The sequence below is a fragment of the Vigna unguiculata genome, unplaced genomic scaffold (assembly GCF_004118075.2).
Source record: "Vigna unguiculata cultivar IT97K-499-35 unplaced genomic scaffold, ASM411807v1 contig_5, whole genome shotgun sequence".
Classification (NCBI taxonomy): domain Eukaryota; kingdom Viridiplantae; phylum Streptophyta; class Magnoliopsida; order Fabales; family Fabaceae; genus Vigna; species Vigna unguiculata.
This window is the reverse complement of record NW_021011213.1, coordinates 1183768-1200730: the sequence shown is the minus strand read 5'-3', so window position 1 is coordinate 1200730 and position 16963 is coordinate 1183768. Positions and strand designations below refer to the sequence as shown.

Genomic DNA, 16963 nt, shown 5'->3' with positions numbered 1-16963 from the left:
TTGTCTCCCTCCAATCAACGTTGAGGGAGAGAGGGGAAGGAAGAGGGAAATTCCTCTATTTTTCAATCATCTTATGTTATGCAATGGTTTGAGGGTGATATCAAAATTACAATTATGTTTGCAATTTATTTTTCAACTTAATTATTAAAATGATGTAAAAATATGGCTTTTGAACTTATTTTTACAAAAATAATAAATAACGAATATTTTCAAATTGTTCTAAAATAAGGTTTAAAAAGAAATTATTAATTATAAAAGTTTTTATTACATTATTTTATAAATATTTTTTAATAAAATATGTTACTTTCATTTATACATATTAATATTTTACTACAACAAATAAAATTTATATAGTGATAATTTTTAATCATATTTAAAATAAAGGACAATTTGGTAATCATGTTTTTTCTTGATTTACAAATAATTTATAATCTATCACATCCATCAAATCACTCATAAACTTCAACAAACTTTACTCTAAATCAAATAACTTTCACCTTTAATTCACTTGAATTCATTTATACATATTAATATTTTTTCTACAACAAATCAAACTTATATAATCATAATTTTAATCATATTTAAAATACAGGACAATCTTGTTTTTTCTTGATTTAAATATAATTTTTAATCTATATAATTTATAACGAAAATTTGAAAATTGTTATAAAATAAGGCTTAAAAAGTAATTATAAATTATAAATTTTTTTATTGCGTTATTTTATAAATATTTTTTTATTAAAATATGTTACTTTCATTTTTTACATTTAATATTTTTCTACAACAATTACTCTAAATCAAAATAAGGCTTGTTTTGTTTATATATATATATTTTATAAATATATATATATATATATATATATATATATATATATATATATATATATATATATATAAACAAAATAAATAATTGATAATTTTTGTAAAATATTATATATCTCTTTTAGAAAAGAATATCACCAAACAAAAATAAAATTTTCTCAATTAATGCCTAGACATATTTATTATTCAATAGCTATCTCAAAATTCTTTATTCTAATATTCATGTTTATTGTGTATCTTGTGCGTTATTTTGATACATCCAATATAAACAACATAATATATTAGCCATTAAAATCAACACTCGCATTCTAATTAAAGAAATTAAGAAAAAAGTATAAAAGACACTACATCAAAAATGACTTTAGGCAACACTAAATTTGTCCACGACTATAAAAGTGTTGCCTAATCATAGTATAGGCAACAATTTTACACACATCGCTTAAAGTATTCCAATGGCAACGTTTTACAAAATGTGGATACTTTATGCCACATTTATTTCCATGTTGCCTTTAAAATGTGTGGGCTATACCATAAAACTGTTGTCTATAATAAATTTTAAAAAATAAATTTAATAATTTCGGAAGCGCCACGTATCAATGTGTTAGTGAAATCAGTGTCTAAAAAAAATAAAAAGGCTATAATTTTTCCCTCCACTTTGCTAATTCTTAGTTTCCATTCACTCACTGTCCAAATTAAACCCTATTTCCATAAGGGCTTCCTCTTCTGGACTCCATCACCACTGATTGTGAAACCCTTCACACCGTCCATCATCAATCGCACACCGTCTCACGGCCATCGACTTACCACCGTGCTCGTCGCGCCGTCATCACTTCCGGTGGTCGTCGCGCTGTCATCACTTCCCGTGGTCGTCGCGCGATTCACCCTCGTTGTCGAGCCGTATCAGTTCACCTTCGTCGTCGCCCCGTCGTCAGTTCTCTTCGTCGTCGCGCCGTCATCGGTTCACTTTCATCGTCGCGCAGTCATCGGCGTGTCTATGTTCTCTGGTATGCTCCACTTTCAGATTTATTTTTCATTTCAGTTTCAATGAGTTGCTATTTGTTTGAAAATAGTCAAAGAGCTTTGTGATGGGGCTTCGTAGGGTGTCAGGTCCTTTGACGAGGATGTTTGGATATCTAATGCTGGAAACAGTAGATAGTATTAATATTTGTAGATCATTTTGATAAGCTAAGAACAAAGAGTTTCTATTCACCCTTGTTTTGAATGAAAGCCTGAACTCGGAACTGAAACAGTAGGTTCAAATTTATTACCTTTCTCTACAAGTCCAATTTGTTCTCTAATCCATCTAACTTGAAATTCTTCAAATTCACGCAAGGGGTTGCCTGACCAAGGGCCCTAGTTTAACAGATTCTCAAGGGATGTAAATTAACTAAATAAAATACTATTGATGATCATCGAACAAAAACAGAGCTCCAGAGACTTAAAGAAAAACATTGTGTCACTTACATTGCATCAGTATTGATTGAAATGATAATGTTGAAAACAGTTCCACCACCATAGCCTTTCTCAATGATCAGTTTAGAACCATACCACATGGCAAGTGCATAGGTGGAAAATATAATCAACAAAAGTATTCCCATTCCAAACCCTGAAGCCAGCCCTTGTTCAACAGTTGTAATATAAGATATTCTTAACTTGTTATTATACTTTTTTATTGCTTTTTTCTCACTGGTGAAAGAGGCAACCTGGTTAAAATCAGGATGTCATGGAATATGCCAAAATACCAAAAACAATGCATAAACTATCTATAAGTAAGTTTCCCACCCGCTATCCCAATCTGATTAATTTTTTGCAGAAATATTTTCTATGGTCATTGTTATCCAATGATATAGGTAATCACCATTCAAAACTGGATATATTTGGACACTTGATGAAAATATACATTCCACTTTTATACTTGAATCCTTGGGGTTTGGTCATGTATAGTGCTAGGACATTTCTTGTGTATTATTCGTTTTGTCTCTAGTAGGGTCTTCACATGGTTGTTCTTGGAAAGCAGTTGTGAGTTAAGAAAGAACAATTTTAAAAATCTTCAACTTCTTATCTTCAGATAAGTCTACCATTGAGTCTCCTGTATACTATTAGACCAATGAAACCATAGGCCTTTCAATGGAACATGTGACAGTTAAGAAGCTAGAGAGCTTCTTCTCAACAAAATAAAATTTCTATAGCTTGTATCCCATCTGTATAGTTATAAAGAGCCAACTAAAAAATGTAAAGTCATTTTCAAAAAGGAAACATATTATTGTGACTTTTCTTGTTCAGTTGTAGATTTAATGGATTAAGTATTTTGTACAAAATGGAATTTAGGAATATTTGCCCATTATATGTAGATTCCAAGCTTGTCAATGGTGACTTCTCGTATCCAAAATCCTCGTCAAATGTATATATTGAATTATTTTATAATAACTTTCATTAATTAATTTTTTATATATACATTAATGAATATATAAAACAATTCAATCTTTGTATATATTGAATTATTTTATAATAACTTTCATTCTCAGGTAATTAATTAATTAATTAATAATAACTTTTATTAAATTAACCTAATATGTTGGTAAATCATTTATTATTATAAAGTACCATTTTATTCTATGATCAAGAAATAAAAAAAGTTAATGATCTGAGATATAAAGACAGAAATTCCAGATTGAAATCATATCAGAGTCCGTAAAGTAACCTAGAAAAACATGCACCTCTAGTCCATCTGAACAAAGTGGTATTGGACTTTTATATTAGGGCATCATTGAATTCTTCTCTCACATTTTTCATGCTTTAATCATTAAAGTGAAACATCCAAGTCTGCATTAATCAAACATACTATCAACTGATTTATAAACACTGTGAGATTGTGGCCTATCAAAATTCAAAGTACCTATAACTACAGCTACTGCAATCGTCTTGTGAAAGTTTATATTGTCATCAAAAGGGATTATTCGACTTAGAAACTATTCTCTTAGCTTCGTAAGTGTTCTTCTGCACATGGTTAGGACAATCAGAGCCATGTTGAGCTTGAGAGTCTTAGCAGCTCCCTTTGCAAAGCGGACACAATAACCCATGACTTCATAGGCACCCTTTTGTCTGTATTGTTTGAACTTCCATATATAAAGCACCAAGTTTATGACCAACCATAGTGCCACAACCCATATTACTTTCAATTTATCTAAGGCAAATTCTGTGATTTTAGATACGTATTTGCTCATGGTGGTCCTATACTTGCTCGGTATCATAGCTTTACTCAACACTACAACCTTTTAAACAACGACAGCTAGAATGTGTTTCCATGGAGTAGTAGAGAGTGAAAAACAAAAAATATTACCAAAATGCTGAAAATATTTAAGTTTCTTTGGTTCACCCTCTCCACACATGGATGTTAGTTACTTGTATTAGTTTCTTTGGTAGGATTTTACACGCGATGTATTAGTTACTTGTGTTAAATTAGGTGTCTTTTCAGACAGTTTCAAGGTTTTTGCCATGGTTAAAATGAAATCATTTATTATATATATTGACTCAACCTTTATTATTTATATAAATATTTCTATAATGGTCATTGGATATATTCTCACAGGTGACATTGCTCTGATTTTGGTTGTCTTGCATCAATATTAGGCCATCTCCTTTTATCTAAATCAAGAGGTTAGTTTTATTTTGGCTGTTAGTTTAGTGGTATTAGCATTTAGCATTATTTTTGTTTACTTACTCTCTCTGTAACCAATGTTAATATGCCAGGAGTGGATATTTCAAATTCAAAGCAAATCTTATGTTGCTTTGCCACATTTTTCTTTCTTTCTTTCTTGTTTCTCATCATGATCTGAGTTTGCTAACTTTTTTTTCTTTTGGGTTTGGTAAAAAGAAACAAATTTTGTTTTTTTTTTTGCTGTGTGTGTTTTGAATCGAAGATGGTCTGGAAAGAAAGAAAGCAAGTGAAGGAGGTAGACATTACTTGGTTTGAGCTTTGGGTTGCTACATTTTTGCAGTAAATGGGGATGCACCTAATCCTGTAGGATTTTAGTCAGTGATGCTTTAAATTTTGGGGGTCCCTTGAGGTACAGACTACAAACCCTTCAACATCCAAACAATCTTTTATTACCGTTTCAAATTTAATGTCAGTCTTTGCTTCTGTCTCTTTTGCAAATTTTATTGATTTTTCTTGGGCAATGTGGGGGCTTCCTCATATTAATAACAAGGGTCAAAAAGGAGACCCATTTCTAATAAATTATTACCTTCAATCATGTCTCTTTAGATTAATAAAATTATTATTATCTCAGTGTGTTTAGATAAACACAGGGATCAATTCCACTCCACAAAAACCATGATATTCTTATGAAAATCTTTTTTTTTTAATTATTTATTTCTTACGTAAAATTATGTAACTCTTTTAACCTTTTATCTGAAAAGTGATTAGAATAGTGTGATTGTAAGGAACCAAGTGGGTACGGTCCCATCGACCATAATTTAGAAGTACTTTGTACATTGTCTTCATAATGACTTCGTTCCCTGCTTCTCTTTTGTTTCCATATTGGACTTGTAATAAAGATCCATGCTGCCTTAGCAACTTTGAATTTGGAGTCAGGTTTAGCCACGTGACTTGATCCCAACAAAAATTTCCATATTAATTGTAGGTTTATTGAGATAAACTTTACTTAAAGAGGTATGTTATTCAAAAGACTAAAAGTGCTCAAAATGAATAAAATAATGTATTCTTATTTTTGTATTAATTACTTTTTTATTATATGTAGAAATGATATCTGTAAATTGTTTTTCTTTAATGATTTCTCTTTTTATTTTTTACACACAGCACCATTTTCATCCCACCATCCTTCGTCCTATCCTGTGGTAAGTTTTTTACTATATGTTTCTATTATTATTTTATTTAAATAAAAATGTGCAATAAATGATGAAATTTATGCCGATAAGAGACTTAAGAATTTGATGATGATAACAAGAATTCAATATAACTAAACAATTGATTCTTACATATGCAACATGAATTTAATTGCAGCTTGTATCCAAGATGTTGCATTATGTTTGGCTTGTCTCTTTTTCACAGTAAAGTTCCTTAAATTGTATCCAAGATAATTCTTCTTTAGCTACAGGTGATGTTCTCATTCCTCCAATATTTGAATGCATACATAACATAGCTTAACTTGTCTTTGTTGATTAAAGACTGTCAATTAAATTTAGTTTTTTTTTTTTTTGCAGTTTTAATGAATGTTTATGGGCTAGAAACGTTTTTGCTTAATTTTGTTTTAAGTCATAAGTGAACCATTGTTTAACTTTATTTTATAGATTATTTGCCACTTAATAAAACTATAATTTTAATTTGTGTAATACTATTTTCAATTATTAATTGCTTAATGAAACTATAATTTCTTATGTATTACATTAAAGGTGATGGATAAGGAGTGGACGAAATTTCCAAGGATTAGTAATGAGTATATAAAGGGTGTTGAATCATTTCTTGATTTTGCTTACACAAGAGGAAGACCTCAAGGACGTGAGATTTTATGCCCATGTGCTAAATGTAAAAATTGTATTTGGGCTAGACGACATGTGATCAACGAACATCTAATTATCACAGGATTTCTTGAAGGGTATGATCTTTGGGTCCATCATGGAGAAGAAATACCTTCGCCCACTAGTAAAGATGAAGACATGATAGATAATGAAGATTCACATGATGATATTAATGCCTTATTGTATGATACATTTAGAAATGTGGTAGAAGAAAAAGAAGGCAAAGAGGGTCCTCACGATGAAGCTAAAAAGTTCTACCAATTGATTAATGATGCAAATCAAGAACTCTACCTTGGATGTGAAAGCTTCTCCACTTTATCTTTTATCATTCGGCTATATTTATTAAAGTGTCTTCATGGTTGGAGCAATTCTTCATTCACTGACCTCTTACAACTACTAAAAGAGGCCATGCCTAACTTGAATATTCCTGAATCTTTCAACAAAACGAAGAGCATGATTACTGATTTAGGTCTTGATTATAAAAAGATTCATGCATGTCCAAAAGATTGCATGTTATTTTGGAAAGACAATGAGAATTTAGATGTTTGTAGTATCTGTAAATCTTCACGATGGAAAGAATTTCCTGAAGCCAATTCTGAGGTTGAGGGCCCAAAATATCAGCATAAAGTTCCTGCCAAAGTATTGCGGCACTTTCCATTGATTCCTAGACTTCAAAGACTGTTTATGTGTTCGAAGACTGCTGAGTTAATGAGGTGGCATGAAGAAGAACGAGTAAAGGATGGAAAATGAGACATCCTGCTGATGGTGAAGCTTGGAAGAGCTTTGATGGCCTTCATGAAAATTTTTCTGTTGACTCGCGTAATGTAAGACTTGGTCTGGCTAGTGATGGCTTTAATCCATTTAGAACCATGAGCATATCTCATAGCACATGGCCTGTCATGATGGTTGTGTACAACCTTCCGCCTTGGTTGTGCATGAAACCTGAATATACAATGTTATCGTTGTTGATTCCTGGACCACAATCAATAGGAAATGATATTGATGTGTACCTTCAACCTCTGATCCATGAGCTGAAAGAGTTATGGGAGTTGGGAGTACAAACCTATGATGCTTCAAAAAATGAGACATTTCAAATGCATGCAGCTCTTCTATGGACAATTAGTGACTACCCTGGGTATGCTATGTTGTCTGGTTGGAGCACAAAAGGAAGATTAGCTTGTGCATATTGCAATTACAACACTAATTCATCCTACCTAAAACACAGCCATAAGATGTGTTATATGGATCATCGCGTCTTTTTACCAGTGAACCATCGTTGGAGATTTAATAAGAAGTCTTTTAATGGAAAAAAAGAGCTGAGGTCTACACCACACATGCTAGAAGGGACAAAAATTCTAGAGATATTAAAAGATTTTGCCAATGAATTTGGAAAGAATGGAAAAAAGTTAAGTAATGGTCCATGGAAAAAGAGATCAATCTTTTTGAGTTGCCTTACTGGGCGACAAATAAATTACGTCATAATTTTGATGTGATGCACATTGAGAAAAACATATGTGATAGCATTCTAGGTACTCTTTTGGATATTCAAGGGAAGACAAAGGATCATGTTAATGCACGTTATGATTTGCAAAACATGGGAATAAGAAATGATCTTCATCCAAGAGAGATTGGTAAAGGTCGGGTAGAGTACTCACCAGCTTGTTTTACAATGAATGCTCATGAGAAATCTAGCTTTTGTGGTGTTTTATTTGACTTCATGGACTAAAAAGGACTAAAATTGTGGTTCAGTGTTTCTACTAATATGTTTTGGGTCTGCTCTTAATATTCTTACAGAGCACTTGTTACTTGTTTGATTTAGATTTCCTAGTTACTAGCATTAAGATAATTTGTTGTTCAGGTGATTAGTTTGACTTGCCATGTTTGGCAAACTAGTCAAACACTTATTATACATGAAAGAAATATAAGAAATATCATCTTATGCATATATTTTTAACACCAGCACATCATGAACATTGCACATATTATTTGTTTTTTCCCATTGCTTTCAGAAACTGGATATTGAATTGTGGCTACTGTATCACTTATGAGTTGCAAGTGGTAGACTTATTTTTACCTATGATTTCACTCTAACTCTGTTGTTTTTATCATAGTCAATTAATATGCAAGTGGCTATTGTTTTTTCACTTATGTTTTTACCTATATTCTCGATTAATTTCTTTATTATTAGACATGGATTATGATGCAGAAAATACATTTGAACAGATTCCTCAAGGAGGTAAGCAAGAGTTGGGAATTTCTTTATTGTTTTTTCTTTATTATTTTACATATATGACCATGTTTTATGGAATCAAAATTTAATCAAAGTTTTGGTTTGTTTGTTCAGATAATGGGAAAGGAAGTAACCTCCGAAAATAAAATGAAATTGGCTGCAAAGGATGAAGGGAATGATCATCATTTGGATATACCTAAAGTTAAATCAAGCAAAGAATTGCTTAGGAGGCTCCAAGTCAAACGTGAAAAAGGAAGCACTGTTGTGGCAACTAAGGCACCTTTGATTGTCCCTAATGGACAATTTAATTTGTCCAATTTTGAAGTTAGAAGCCAGAATAAGAACACTCTTAGTTCTAGTGTGGAACCACCTATAAAACCTAGTCAAAATATGGTGACAGTGGAAGTTATGAACGGTAAAAGGAAAGGACCATTTCTGAGCAATAAGGAAACAGTACAAACCATTAATGAGTCAAGAGCAAAGATAAGGGCCATTTCAAGATCTTTGATTGCAATTCAAGCTAAGAAGAATGCAAAAAACAAGGTAAACACACTAGGTGAAAAAAGTAAGTCAAATCCTGAATTGATTAAAGCTAGCTTACAAGAAGTTGGGAATTCAAATGCTAAACAGCAGCCCCCTAAAAAGGGAAAATCGGGAGATGTGAGTTCTAAGAGGACTCAAAATTTCATGGGGAATGGATGAGTACAATTGACATGTTTCATCAGAAGAATGCAAAAAAGGTAATAACACAAGGAGAAAAAAGTAAATCAAGGCTACAATTACTTGAAGCTAGCTTACGTGAAGTTGGCAATTCAAATAAACAGCCACCTAACTTGGGAATATCAGGAGATGTGACTTCTAAGAGGATTCAAAATGTCGTTCACGAAGGGGTGAATATAGTTGACAAAACTAAAGAAAATCAAAAATCTGTTAAGAGGGTAGAAGTGGAACGTGATACATCAAAGGGAAATGAGAAAAAGAAAAGGCCATTAACAGAAGGTTATCAATCCATTGTTGGGAATGAATTTGATGTTAAGAAACAACCAACCAGATTATGTGGATCAATGATGATTGGTGAATTTCTTTATCAAAAGGGAGAAAAAGTTGAACAAGTGGTTGAAGAAGAAAATGACCACCAAGATGATGAATTTCAAAATGAAACAGAAGATGAAGGACATGAAGAAGAAAGTTTCAATGAAAGAGAAGAGAATGAGATAATTAATGAAGAAGAAAGTTTGAATGAAAGAGAAGACAACGAATTAACCACGGATGAAGGTAATATTGCATTCTTGCAAATTTTATTACTTATTATTTATTTATGTATTTAATCACTATACATATACTTAGAGAATTTTATTGTTAAAATAGCCACAAGCAAGAAAAGAACTCGGGGACCAACACAATGCTTAAAAATACATGCGAGAAAGATTGAAGACCGGCCTGAAGTTATCTTGGATGAAGATGGAGAGCCTATTGGTCCTAATGACAAAGTTGTGTCTGACTTGAGCTATTTTCTTGGGACCATAGCTAGGAATTCAAACTTTTGTCCATTGATTTATACAAACTTCAAAGCCTTGGTCAAAGATCACAAAGATCGCATATGGAAATATGTCATGGTATTTAAATAAACTCTTGTCTAATGATTTAATACATATGACATACTAATCCCTTCATGTTTTTCTTTTGTCTAATAATGCCTCAGGAAAAATTCAATATTTCTCACTATGGAGAGAAAGCAATATTTGGTCGCATAAATGATGCTTGGAGGCGGTACAAATGTTATATCAAGAGACATCATTTTGTAAGATATTCCACTATGAAAGAGCGACTGAAGAATCGTCCAGTGCACATTCCTGAAGACCATTTTAAGCAATTGATTGTTTATTGGAAAAATACTACGATCCAGGTATAAAACTATTGACTGATTTGGTTGTAATGTGGAAGCCACTTTTGTAAGCATAATATTAATGATTTTAGTATATTGTTGCCACTGATTTTAATATATTGATGTCACTATAACTACCACTGATTTTGATATCAAAATACAGAGCATTAGTGAAAAAAATACAATCAGTAGGAGAAAGCAAAAGTACATGCACCGAATGGGACCAATAAACTTTGCAAGAGTTCGAGCTGAATTGGTATAATATTTCTTATTTCTTATAAGCATCACATTATACATATGATCCATCATGAAATATTACTTATCACCATTGATCAAGTGTATTTTATTAAATTTCAAAGGTGTGACTGTAATATTCCCTGATTATCGTAAAAAATTTCAAAAATGATGTATTTATAATTGTGGTTTGCTGTAGTTCATTTTGTTTCTCTTGTTAGTCTATTTGTGAATGAGGTCCTTGGTGCAGTTTGGTTTCAATTTCAAGTTGTGGAATTAGCATTTTGCAAGGTAAGGCTGCATATGTAGCCTCAGTATGGATTGGACTCTTCCTTGGATCCTTCCTTTGCAGGAGCTTTATAGAGTCTAGTTTCCCTTTTTTTAGTCAGTCTAATTGTCTTAGTCATTGCTTTGATATGTGGTCCAAATTGCTTATAATCCTTTTATTTGATTGATGGAAATACAGAAATTGCTTAACATGTCATTCAACTTTGGCAAATTCCAAATCTTCAAAAATAAGGTCATCAATTGTCATCATCTCAATTGACTAACACAGTCCTCCTCTTCTGTTTGATCTTAGGATGATTTATTAATTACAACACAACAACACAAACCATGATTATAGTTTTATACTTGCATTGTCATTTATAATGAGACTTTGAGAATTTTGTTATATTACTTGTTACAATGAGATTCTCATTAGTTGAAGGCTTAATTTTTAATTCATATAGAGTGCTGGGAAAAAGGATGGAGAAGAAGTCAGTAGAGTTGAAATGTTTATAAAAACTCGCCAAGGTCGTCCTTGTAGGAAAGGAAAAGCAGTGGACAAAGAAACATTGGATACTATTGTAAGTTTATTTTAATTTATGATATATGTTTGAGTACTTCATTTTTTTAATCATGAACTTTGATGTATATACATATATATATATGTTTCAGTCTAAGCTTGAAGGATCTATGCAAAACTCATCAACTGAAAATGTGGAAAAAACTTTTGAATCAATGTTTGGAAAAGAAAAGCCTGGTCGGGTTCGTTGTTATGGAAGGACTGTGACCCCATCATTATTTAAAAGAAATCAAGAAATTGCTGCAATTAAAAAAGGATATGATATGAAAATAGATGGGATGGCAAAAAGGATTGAAGGTTTGGAAACAATGATGACACTCATACTTAAGCAACAAAACCCTGATTTGAATGAGGATGATATAGAACATATGATGTCATTAGCTTTTGGGAAAGAAAATAGTGCCATTGCTCCACGTTCATCTGCTTCCACTCATGTTCCTTGTTTTGACCAGGTATAACAGCATGCTAACAATTTGCATTCAATGTTATAATTTGAGTACTTTGTGTTTATCTTATTTCATTTACATGTTAGATCATATTTTAAAAAGCTTGATCAACTTTTGTTTATTTGTTTTAGGTTGATCAAGAACCTCAAGAAAATACCGCAGAGCAAATGGAAGAATGATTGATTGAAGAACCTCTAGATTTTACATAGCAAATGTTATAATTCTTTTGTTATCTTTTAACTCTTTTAGTTTTAATACTTACAACACTTTTAGTTTTAGCATACATTGGACTACACATATGTTACTTTTAACTCTTAGTTTTGATGCTTATGAACTCTTATCCGTTATTACGTATATTACATGTTTTGTAAAATTATTATTATGTTACATAAATCATTAACACAAAATAATATAAGAATTGCTTAAATGAATAATTATAATTTCAGTTTGTTGTCTAAAAATAATAAGCAACATTTAAAATGTATTGTCTATACACAACAAGCCACATTAGAAAAGTGTTCTCTAAAGGATAGATAAGAGGTATGACATTTACATATGACAACATTTAAAAACATGTTGTCTAAACATGAAGCAACATTTTAAATGTGTTGTCTAAAAACAATAAGCAACATTTAAAATGTGTTGCCTATAAACAACAAACAACATTCAAAATGTGTTGTCTAAAAAGAATAGGCAACATTTAAAATGTGTGGCCTATTCTTACACTATAAGGCAACAGTTTTGTAAATTGTGTGACCTTTAGTACAAAAATTGTTGCCTATAACCTAAGCCCACAGCCATATCCTCCACACCTACAAAGTTGTTGCCTAAGTGTTGCCTAAAGTTTAGGCCACACTTTTTTAACTTTAGCCAACACTTTTTACCAATTGCTTAAAGTGAAAAATGGTGTAGTGAGATTTTAATTAATAAACTAAACGTACCAAAAGAAGCTTTCAAACGCAGAGATTCACATATACATATAAGGTTTATGTTTCTTTGACACTTTTTATGCCAACACACATATGCAACGCTCATCTAATATTAACGACAATAAAACCCATCCCAAATTCTGTATATTACAGAACCAACCATTTCTTTTGACATAAAAAAACCACATTACAAGAGACAGTTTCATAAAAGAAATGATAATTAGAACATATACATACGATGCCATGATGAGTGCAAGATTCAGTGTAAGAGAAGGAAAAGAGAGAAAAAAATAATCAATATGTTCAGTGCTATGAAATGAATATGTTCAGTGATACCAAATGATGAAGGATTATCTTGTTTCCTTTTAGAGTTATGAATATGGTGAAGTTGTTTAAGAAAGCCTTTTGAAAATTCCCACTGGACATTAAGATAACATGCTATTTAGATATGAAGGTTCATTTCTCAAGCTCATGAAAGGAAGAAGAGAGTTGGATTCAAGCTTAAACACACATGGCAATAACAACACTTAAAGAGCAAAATGAAAGAAGAAACAATAAAAATGGAAAGCATAGAAGATGAAGAATGGAAGAAGCACGCCACTCACAGAAGGGATCTAAGCCAACCAAACCCTATAGATGAGTGATGGTGCCGCCACTTGCAAGCAAGATAAGGCAAAGGTGAGTTCACTTCTAGGAAGGAGAGCTCACGAAAATTGGTGGCTGAATGTACAAAGTTTATAACAAAATGATCAACCCTTTTACAACACAAGGAGCACCCTTTAAATAGGAGTTCATAGGGGTCCTTTAGCAAATACAAAAACATGAAAAAGGATTAACTAGCAAACTGATAAAGGATTGACCTCAACCAAGGATGGAGGCACATGCTTAAGAAGACTAAGCATGTTTAGAAAGGAAGTTCACTAATCCTTCATCCATGTTCATTGTTTTTATTATGTTTGAAGTTCCCTAAGTTGACTTAGTTGAAATGAACCTTAGTAGACTTGTTAACCTTTGACAAGGTTTGACTTGTTGACTAGAGTTGACTTGACTTAAACCAACATGCTAATCCTTATTTATGTGTTTTGTAGGTGTAAGTAAGATTAATTATGGTGGGTGATGTGGCGCAACCTTAGTGGAGAAGTGGAGATGAGATGGAGCATAGGTGGAAGAAAGAGAAAAGGAAAAAAGAATAAAGTAAAAGGCATAAAGCAAGTGTTCCTATGTATTTTTGGTCTCCTTTGTTTTTAGCACACTTTAGCCACTTTTGGAGACATATGAGACACCTTCTTGGTCTCCTTTAGTGCTAGAACGAAATTAGCCTTGCACACACCATAGTTAGCTCTTTTGTCTCTCATTTTGTAACCTTATTTGACCTAGTTTCTAGAAGCTAGGGTTAGGTTTTTGTAGAGACATCCTTAGGTATCTTTTATTTTCATAGAGGCCCCTAAACTCTTCTATATAAGGGGTGCTCCTAGACATGTAAAAGGGTTAAACATTTTGAAGTAAAAACACTCTTGTGTCTCAACCATTTGTGAGAGTTTCCTCCCTTGGGAGTGAAACTTTTAAGCCTTATCTTGCATAGCAAGTGGCGGCACACACATACACACTCATCTTCAAGGTTGCCATGGCTTCTAGCCTAGCCTTGTAGTGGCGTGCTTCTCACATTTTTACCATTTCTTTCCTTTCCATTTTATGTTTTCTTCTTCCTTTAATTGTTCTTGGTTTTCTATGATTTATGTGCTTTCCATTTCCTTTTTGTTTTGAATCAATCCATCATCTTCTTCTCTTGAGCTTTGTGAAAGGAACCTTCACATCTAGATAGCTTGCTATCTTAATGTCCAGTGGAGATTTCACTTAGCTTTCTTACTTAACTCACACCATTTTCTATAATCTTAAAAGAAAACAACATAATCCTTCATCATTTGCTATGTAGAGCCTAGGTTATCTTGAATATGTTGTTTTTCAAGTGCTAACCTTGTCTTGTTGTAGCTATCTTGGTATGGTTCAAATCCACTTCCATGACACACAAAAATAGTGCTGGCAGAAAACTTGACGTTTTAAAACATTAAACTGTACCAGCTCAGCGGTCCAACAATTATGTTTTGGGTGTCAAAAGAAAGCTCTTTGAGTCATGTCATATGTTAACTTGAAGTTTTCTTATTCTTGTTTTTCCAAGTATTTGAATCTTGCTTTCACTTTATGTCTTGCTTGATGTATGCTCCATGAAATTGATTTTGGCCTAAAACATGAGGAACTAAGTGTCCAAGCCACCTAAAACTCTTTCTCACCATTTTATGAAGCTAGTTGTGAAAAGAAGAAAATTTTTACACCAAAATTTGTCAAAAAACCGAGAGCAAACTTGCTCATTGGTGAACTCAAAGTGTGTTTGTCACTAAGTGTTATGCTACTAGTTTTCATGCTTGAGAAATGGGTGATATTGGCAAATTAGTTTCATTCTTTGACTTGGTTATGATCTTTCTTGGTGTATGCATAATTTGAGGTATAATCTTGGCTTGTTCAAATGCTTTCCATAGAGTCTTTAAAAGTGTTTTTCATTGCTTTAGTCTTGTTCAAGTTTTGTCTTTAAAACAAAATTTCCTTAGAAGTTAAACTTTCTTGTTTTTGTGCTTTTCTTTCTTGTCACTAGGTGTTCTTTGTTGTGTCATAGTAGTTTTATTTTCTTGAAACTTGCATTTGAAAGGTTTTGAACAAGTTTTTAAAAGTGTTTGCTTCACTCCTTTGGTGGATTTTGAGTGCTAGCCTTGCCTTGTTACTTTGGGAGTGTGATCTAAACACATGGGTTGCATTTTGGGTTGGATTTGGTCTCGATTTTCATGTTGTCTAACCCCTAATCCATTTATTTTGTCTCGGATTTGAGTGTTTTTGTTTTAGGAATCATGGCAAGTTCATCAAATGCACCTACACCAAACAAAAACAATACATTGATGAGATTGCTTCGGGATTTGGAGTTGTCTAGGAAGGAGGCCTTTGAACAATTGAGAAAGGACAATGAGCAAAGTGACCTAAGAATCCAAGAGTACATTCAAAGGCTTGAAGCTAAGGAGCAAGAAAGAGAGGCTAGGAAAAGAGGGCATTCTAGGCGCAAACCATCACAATAGAAGCAAACTCCAAGATTCCTAAGTTCAAAGGAGAAAATGACCCAAACATCTACATTGAGTGGGAACAAAAAGTGGACCAAATTTTTACCATTCATGTAGTTAGTCATCAAAAGCAAGTAGATTTGGAAGTTTTAGAGTTTGAGGATTATGCCATGACTTGGTGGCATGAATTATGTATGGACAATATTAACCAAGAGTCACTCGCGACTTCTTGGAGGGACCTTAAAAATTTGATGCGTGCTAGATTTGTTCCTTCCTACTATAGGAGGGAGACTCTTTTGAAGCTCAAAAGGCTTCAACAAGGGTCCATGTGTGTGGATGAATATTACAAGTTAATGGAAAATAGGAAAGCTAAGTGTAACAACCTAAACAAAGTGTGGAAACCTTAACTTATGATGTAAGAGAGAGAGAGAGAGAGAGAAAGTGTAAAAAGTTAGTCAGATGCTGGACTTTTAAATCTGATACCAGTTGGATGCGGAGCTTTCATGCAGATGCAAGTCGGATGTTGCACTTTAGTAGAAAATAAACATATTGGTGCCAGTCAGATGGTAGGCTTTCAGGCAGATGCTAGTCGGATGCTGGACTTTAGCAGAAAATAAACATGTTGGTGCCAGTTGAATGCTGGGCTTTCCTAGTGGGTGCTAGTCGAATGTTGGACTTTAGCAAAAAAATAAACATGTTGGTGCCAGTCGGATGTTGGGCTTTTAATGTAGGTGCTAGTTGGATGTTGGAATTTAGCAGAAAATAAACATGTTGATGCTAGTCGGATGCTGGGCTTTCAATGTAGGTGCCAGTCGGATGTTGGACTTTAGCAGAAAATAAACATGTTGGTGCCAGTCGGATGCTGGGCTTTCAATGTAGGTGTCAGTCGGATGTTGGACTTTAGTAGAAAATAAACATGTTAGTGCCAGTC

At 32.8% G+C, this 16963-nt stretch overlaps 3 protein-coding genes across 11 annotated transcripts; all 3 read left to right on the top strand.

Annotated features, from left to right (window-relative positions):
- Positions 1-1501: 1501 nt before the first annotated feature.
- On the top strand, positions 1502-12350 carry LOC114172217. Of its 9 annotated transcripts, none has more exons than XR_003601955.1 (7): positions 1502-1826; positions 4412-4479; positions 4821-4889; positions 5466-5494; positions 5642-5679; positions 5846-5939; positions 12134-12348. XR_003601955.1 is itself a non-coding variant. In XM_028056813.1 (7 exons), the coding sequence occupies exons 1-7, from the start codon at positions 9289-9291 to the stop codon at positions 12179-12181; spliced, it is 1647 nt and encodes a 548-aa protein (XP_027912614.1). In that variant the 5' UTR covers position 9288; the 3' UTR covers positions 12182-12350. The 9 variants fall into 9 exon arrangements, 1 of the variants encoding a protein (XP_027912614.1); XR_003601954.1 differs by having other exon boundaries at positions 4743-4889; XR_003601953.1 differs by having other exon boundaries at positions 4697-4889.
- LOC114172226 lies at positions 6238-7110 on the top strand. Its single transcript, XM_028056823.1, has one exon. The coding sequence runs from the start codon at positions 6238-6240 to the stop codon at positions 7108-7110; it is 873 nt and encodes a 290-aa protein (XP_027912624.1).
- On the top strand, positions 8381-9292 carry LOC114172225. Its single transcript, XM_028056822.1, has 2 exons — positions 8381-8596; positions 8705-9292. Exons 1-2 carry the CDS (start codon positions 8558-8560, stop codon positions 9290-9292), a joined length of 627 nt encoding a protein of 208 aa, XP_027912623.1. The 5' UTR covers positions 8381-8557.
- Positions 12351-16963: the final 4613 nt, after the last annotated feature.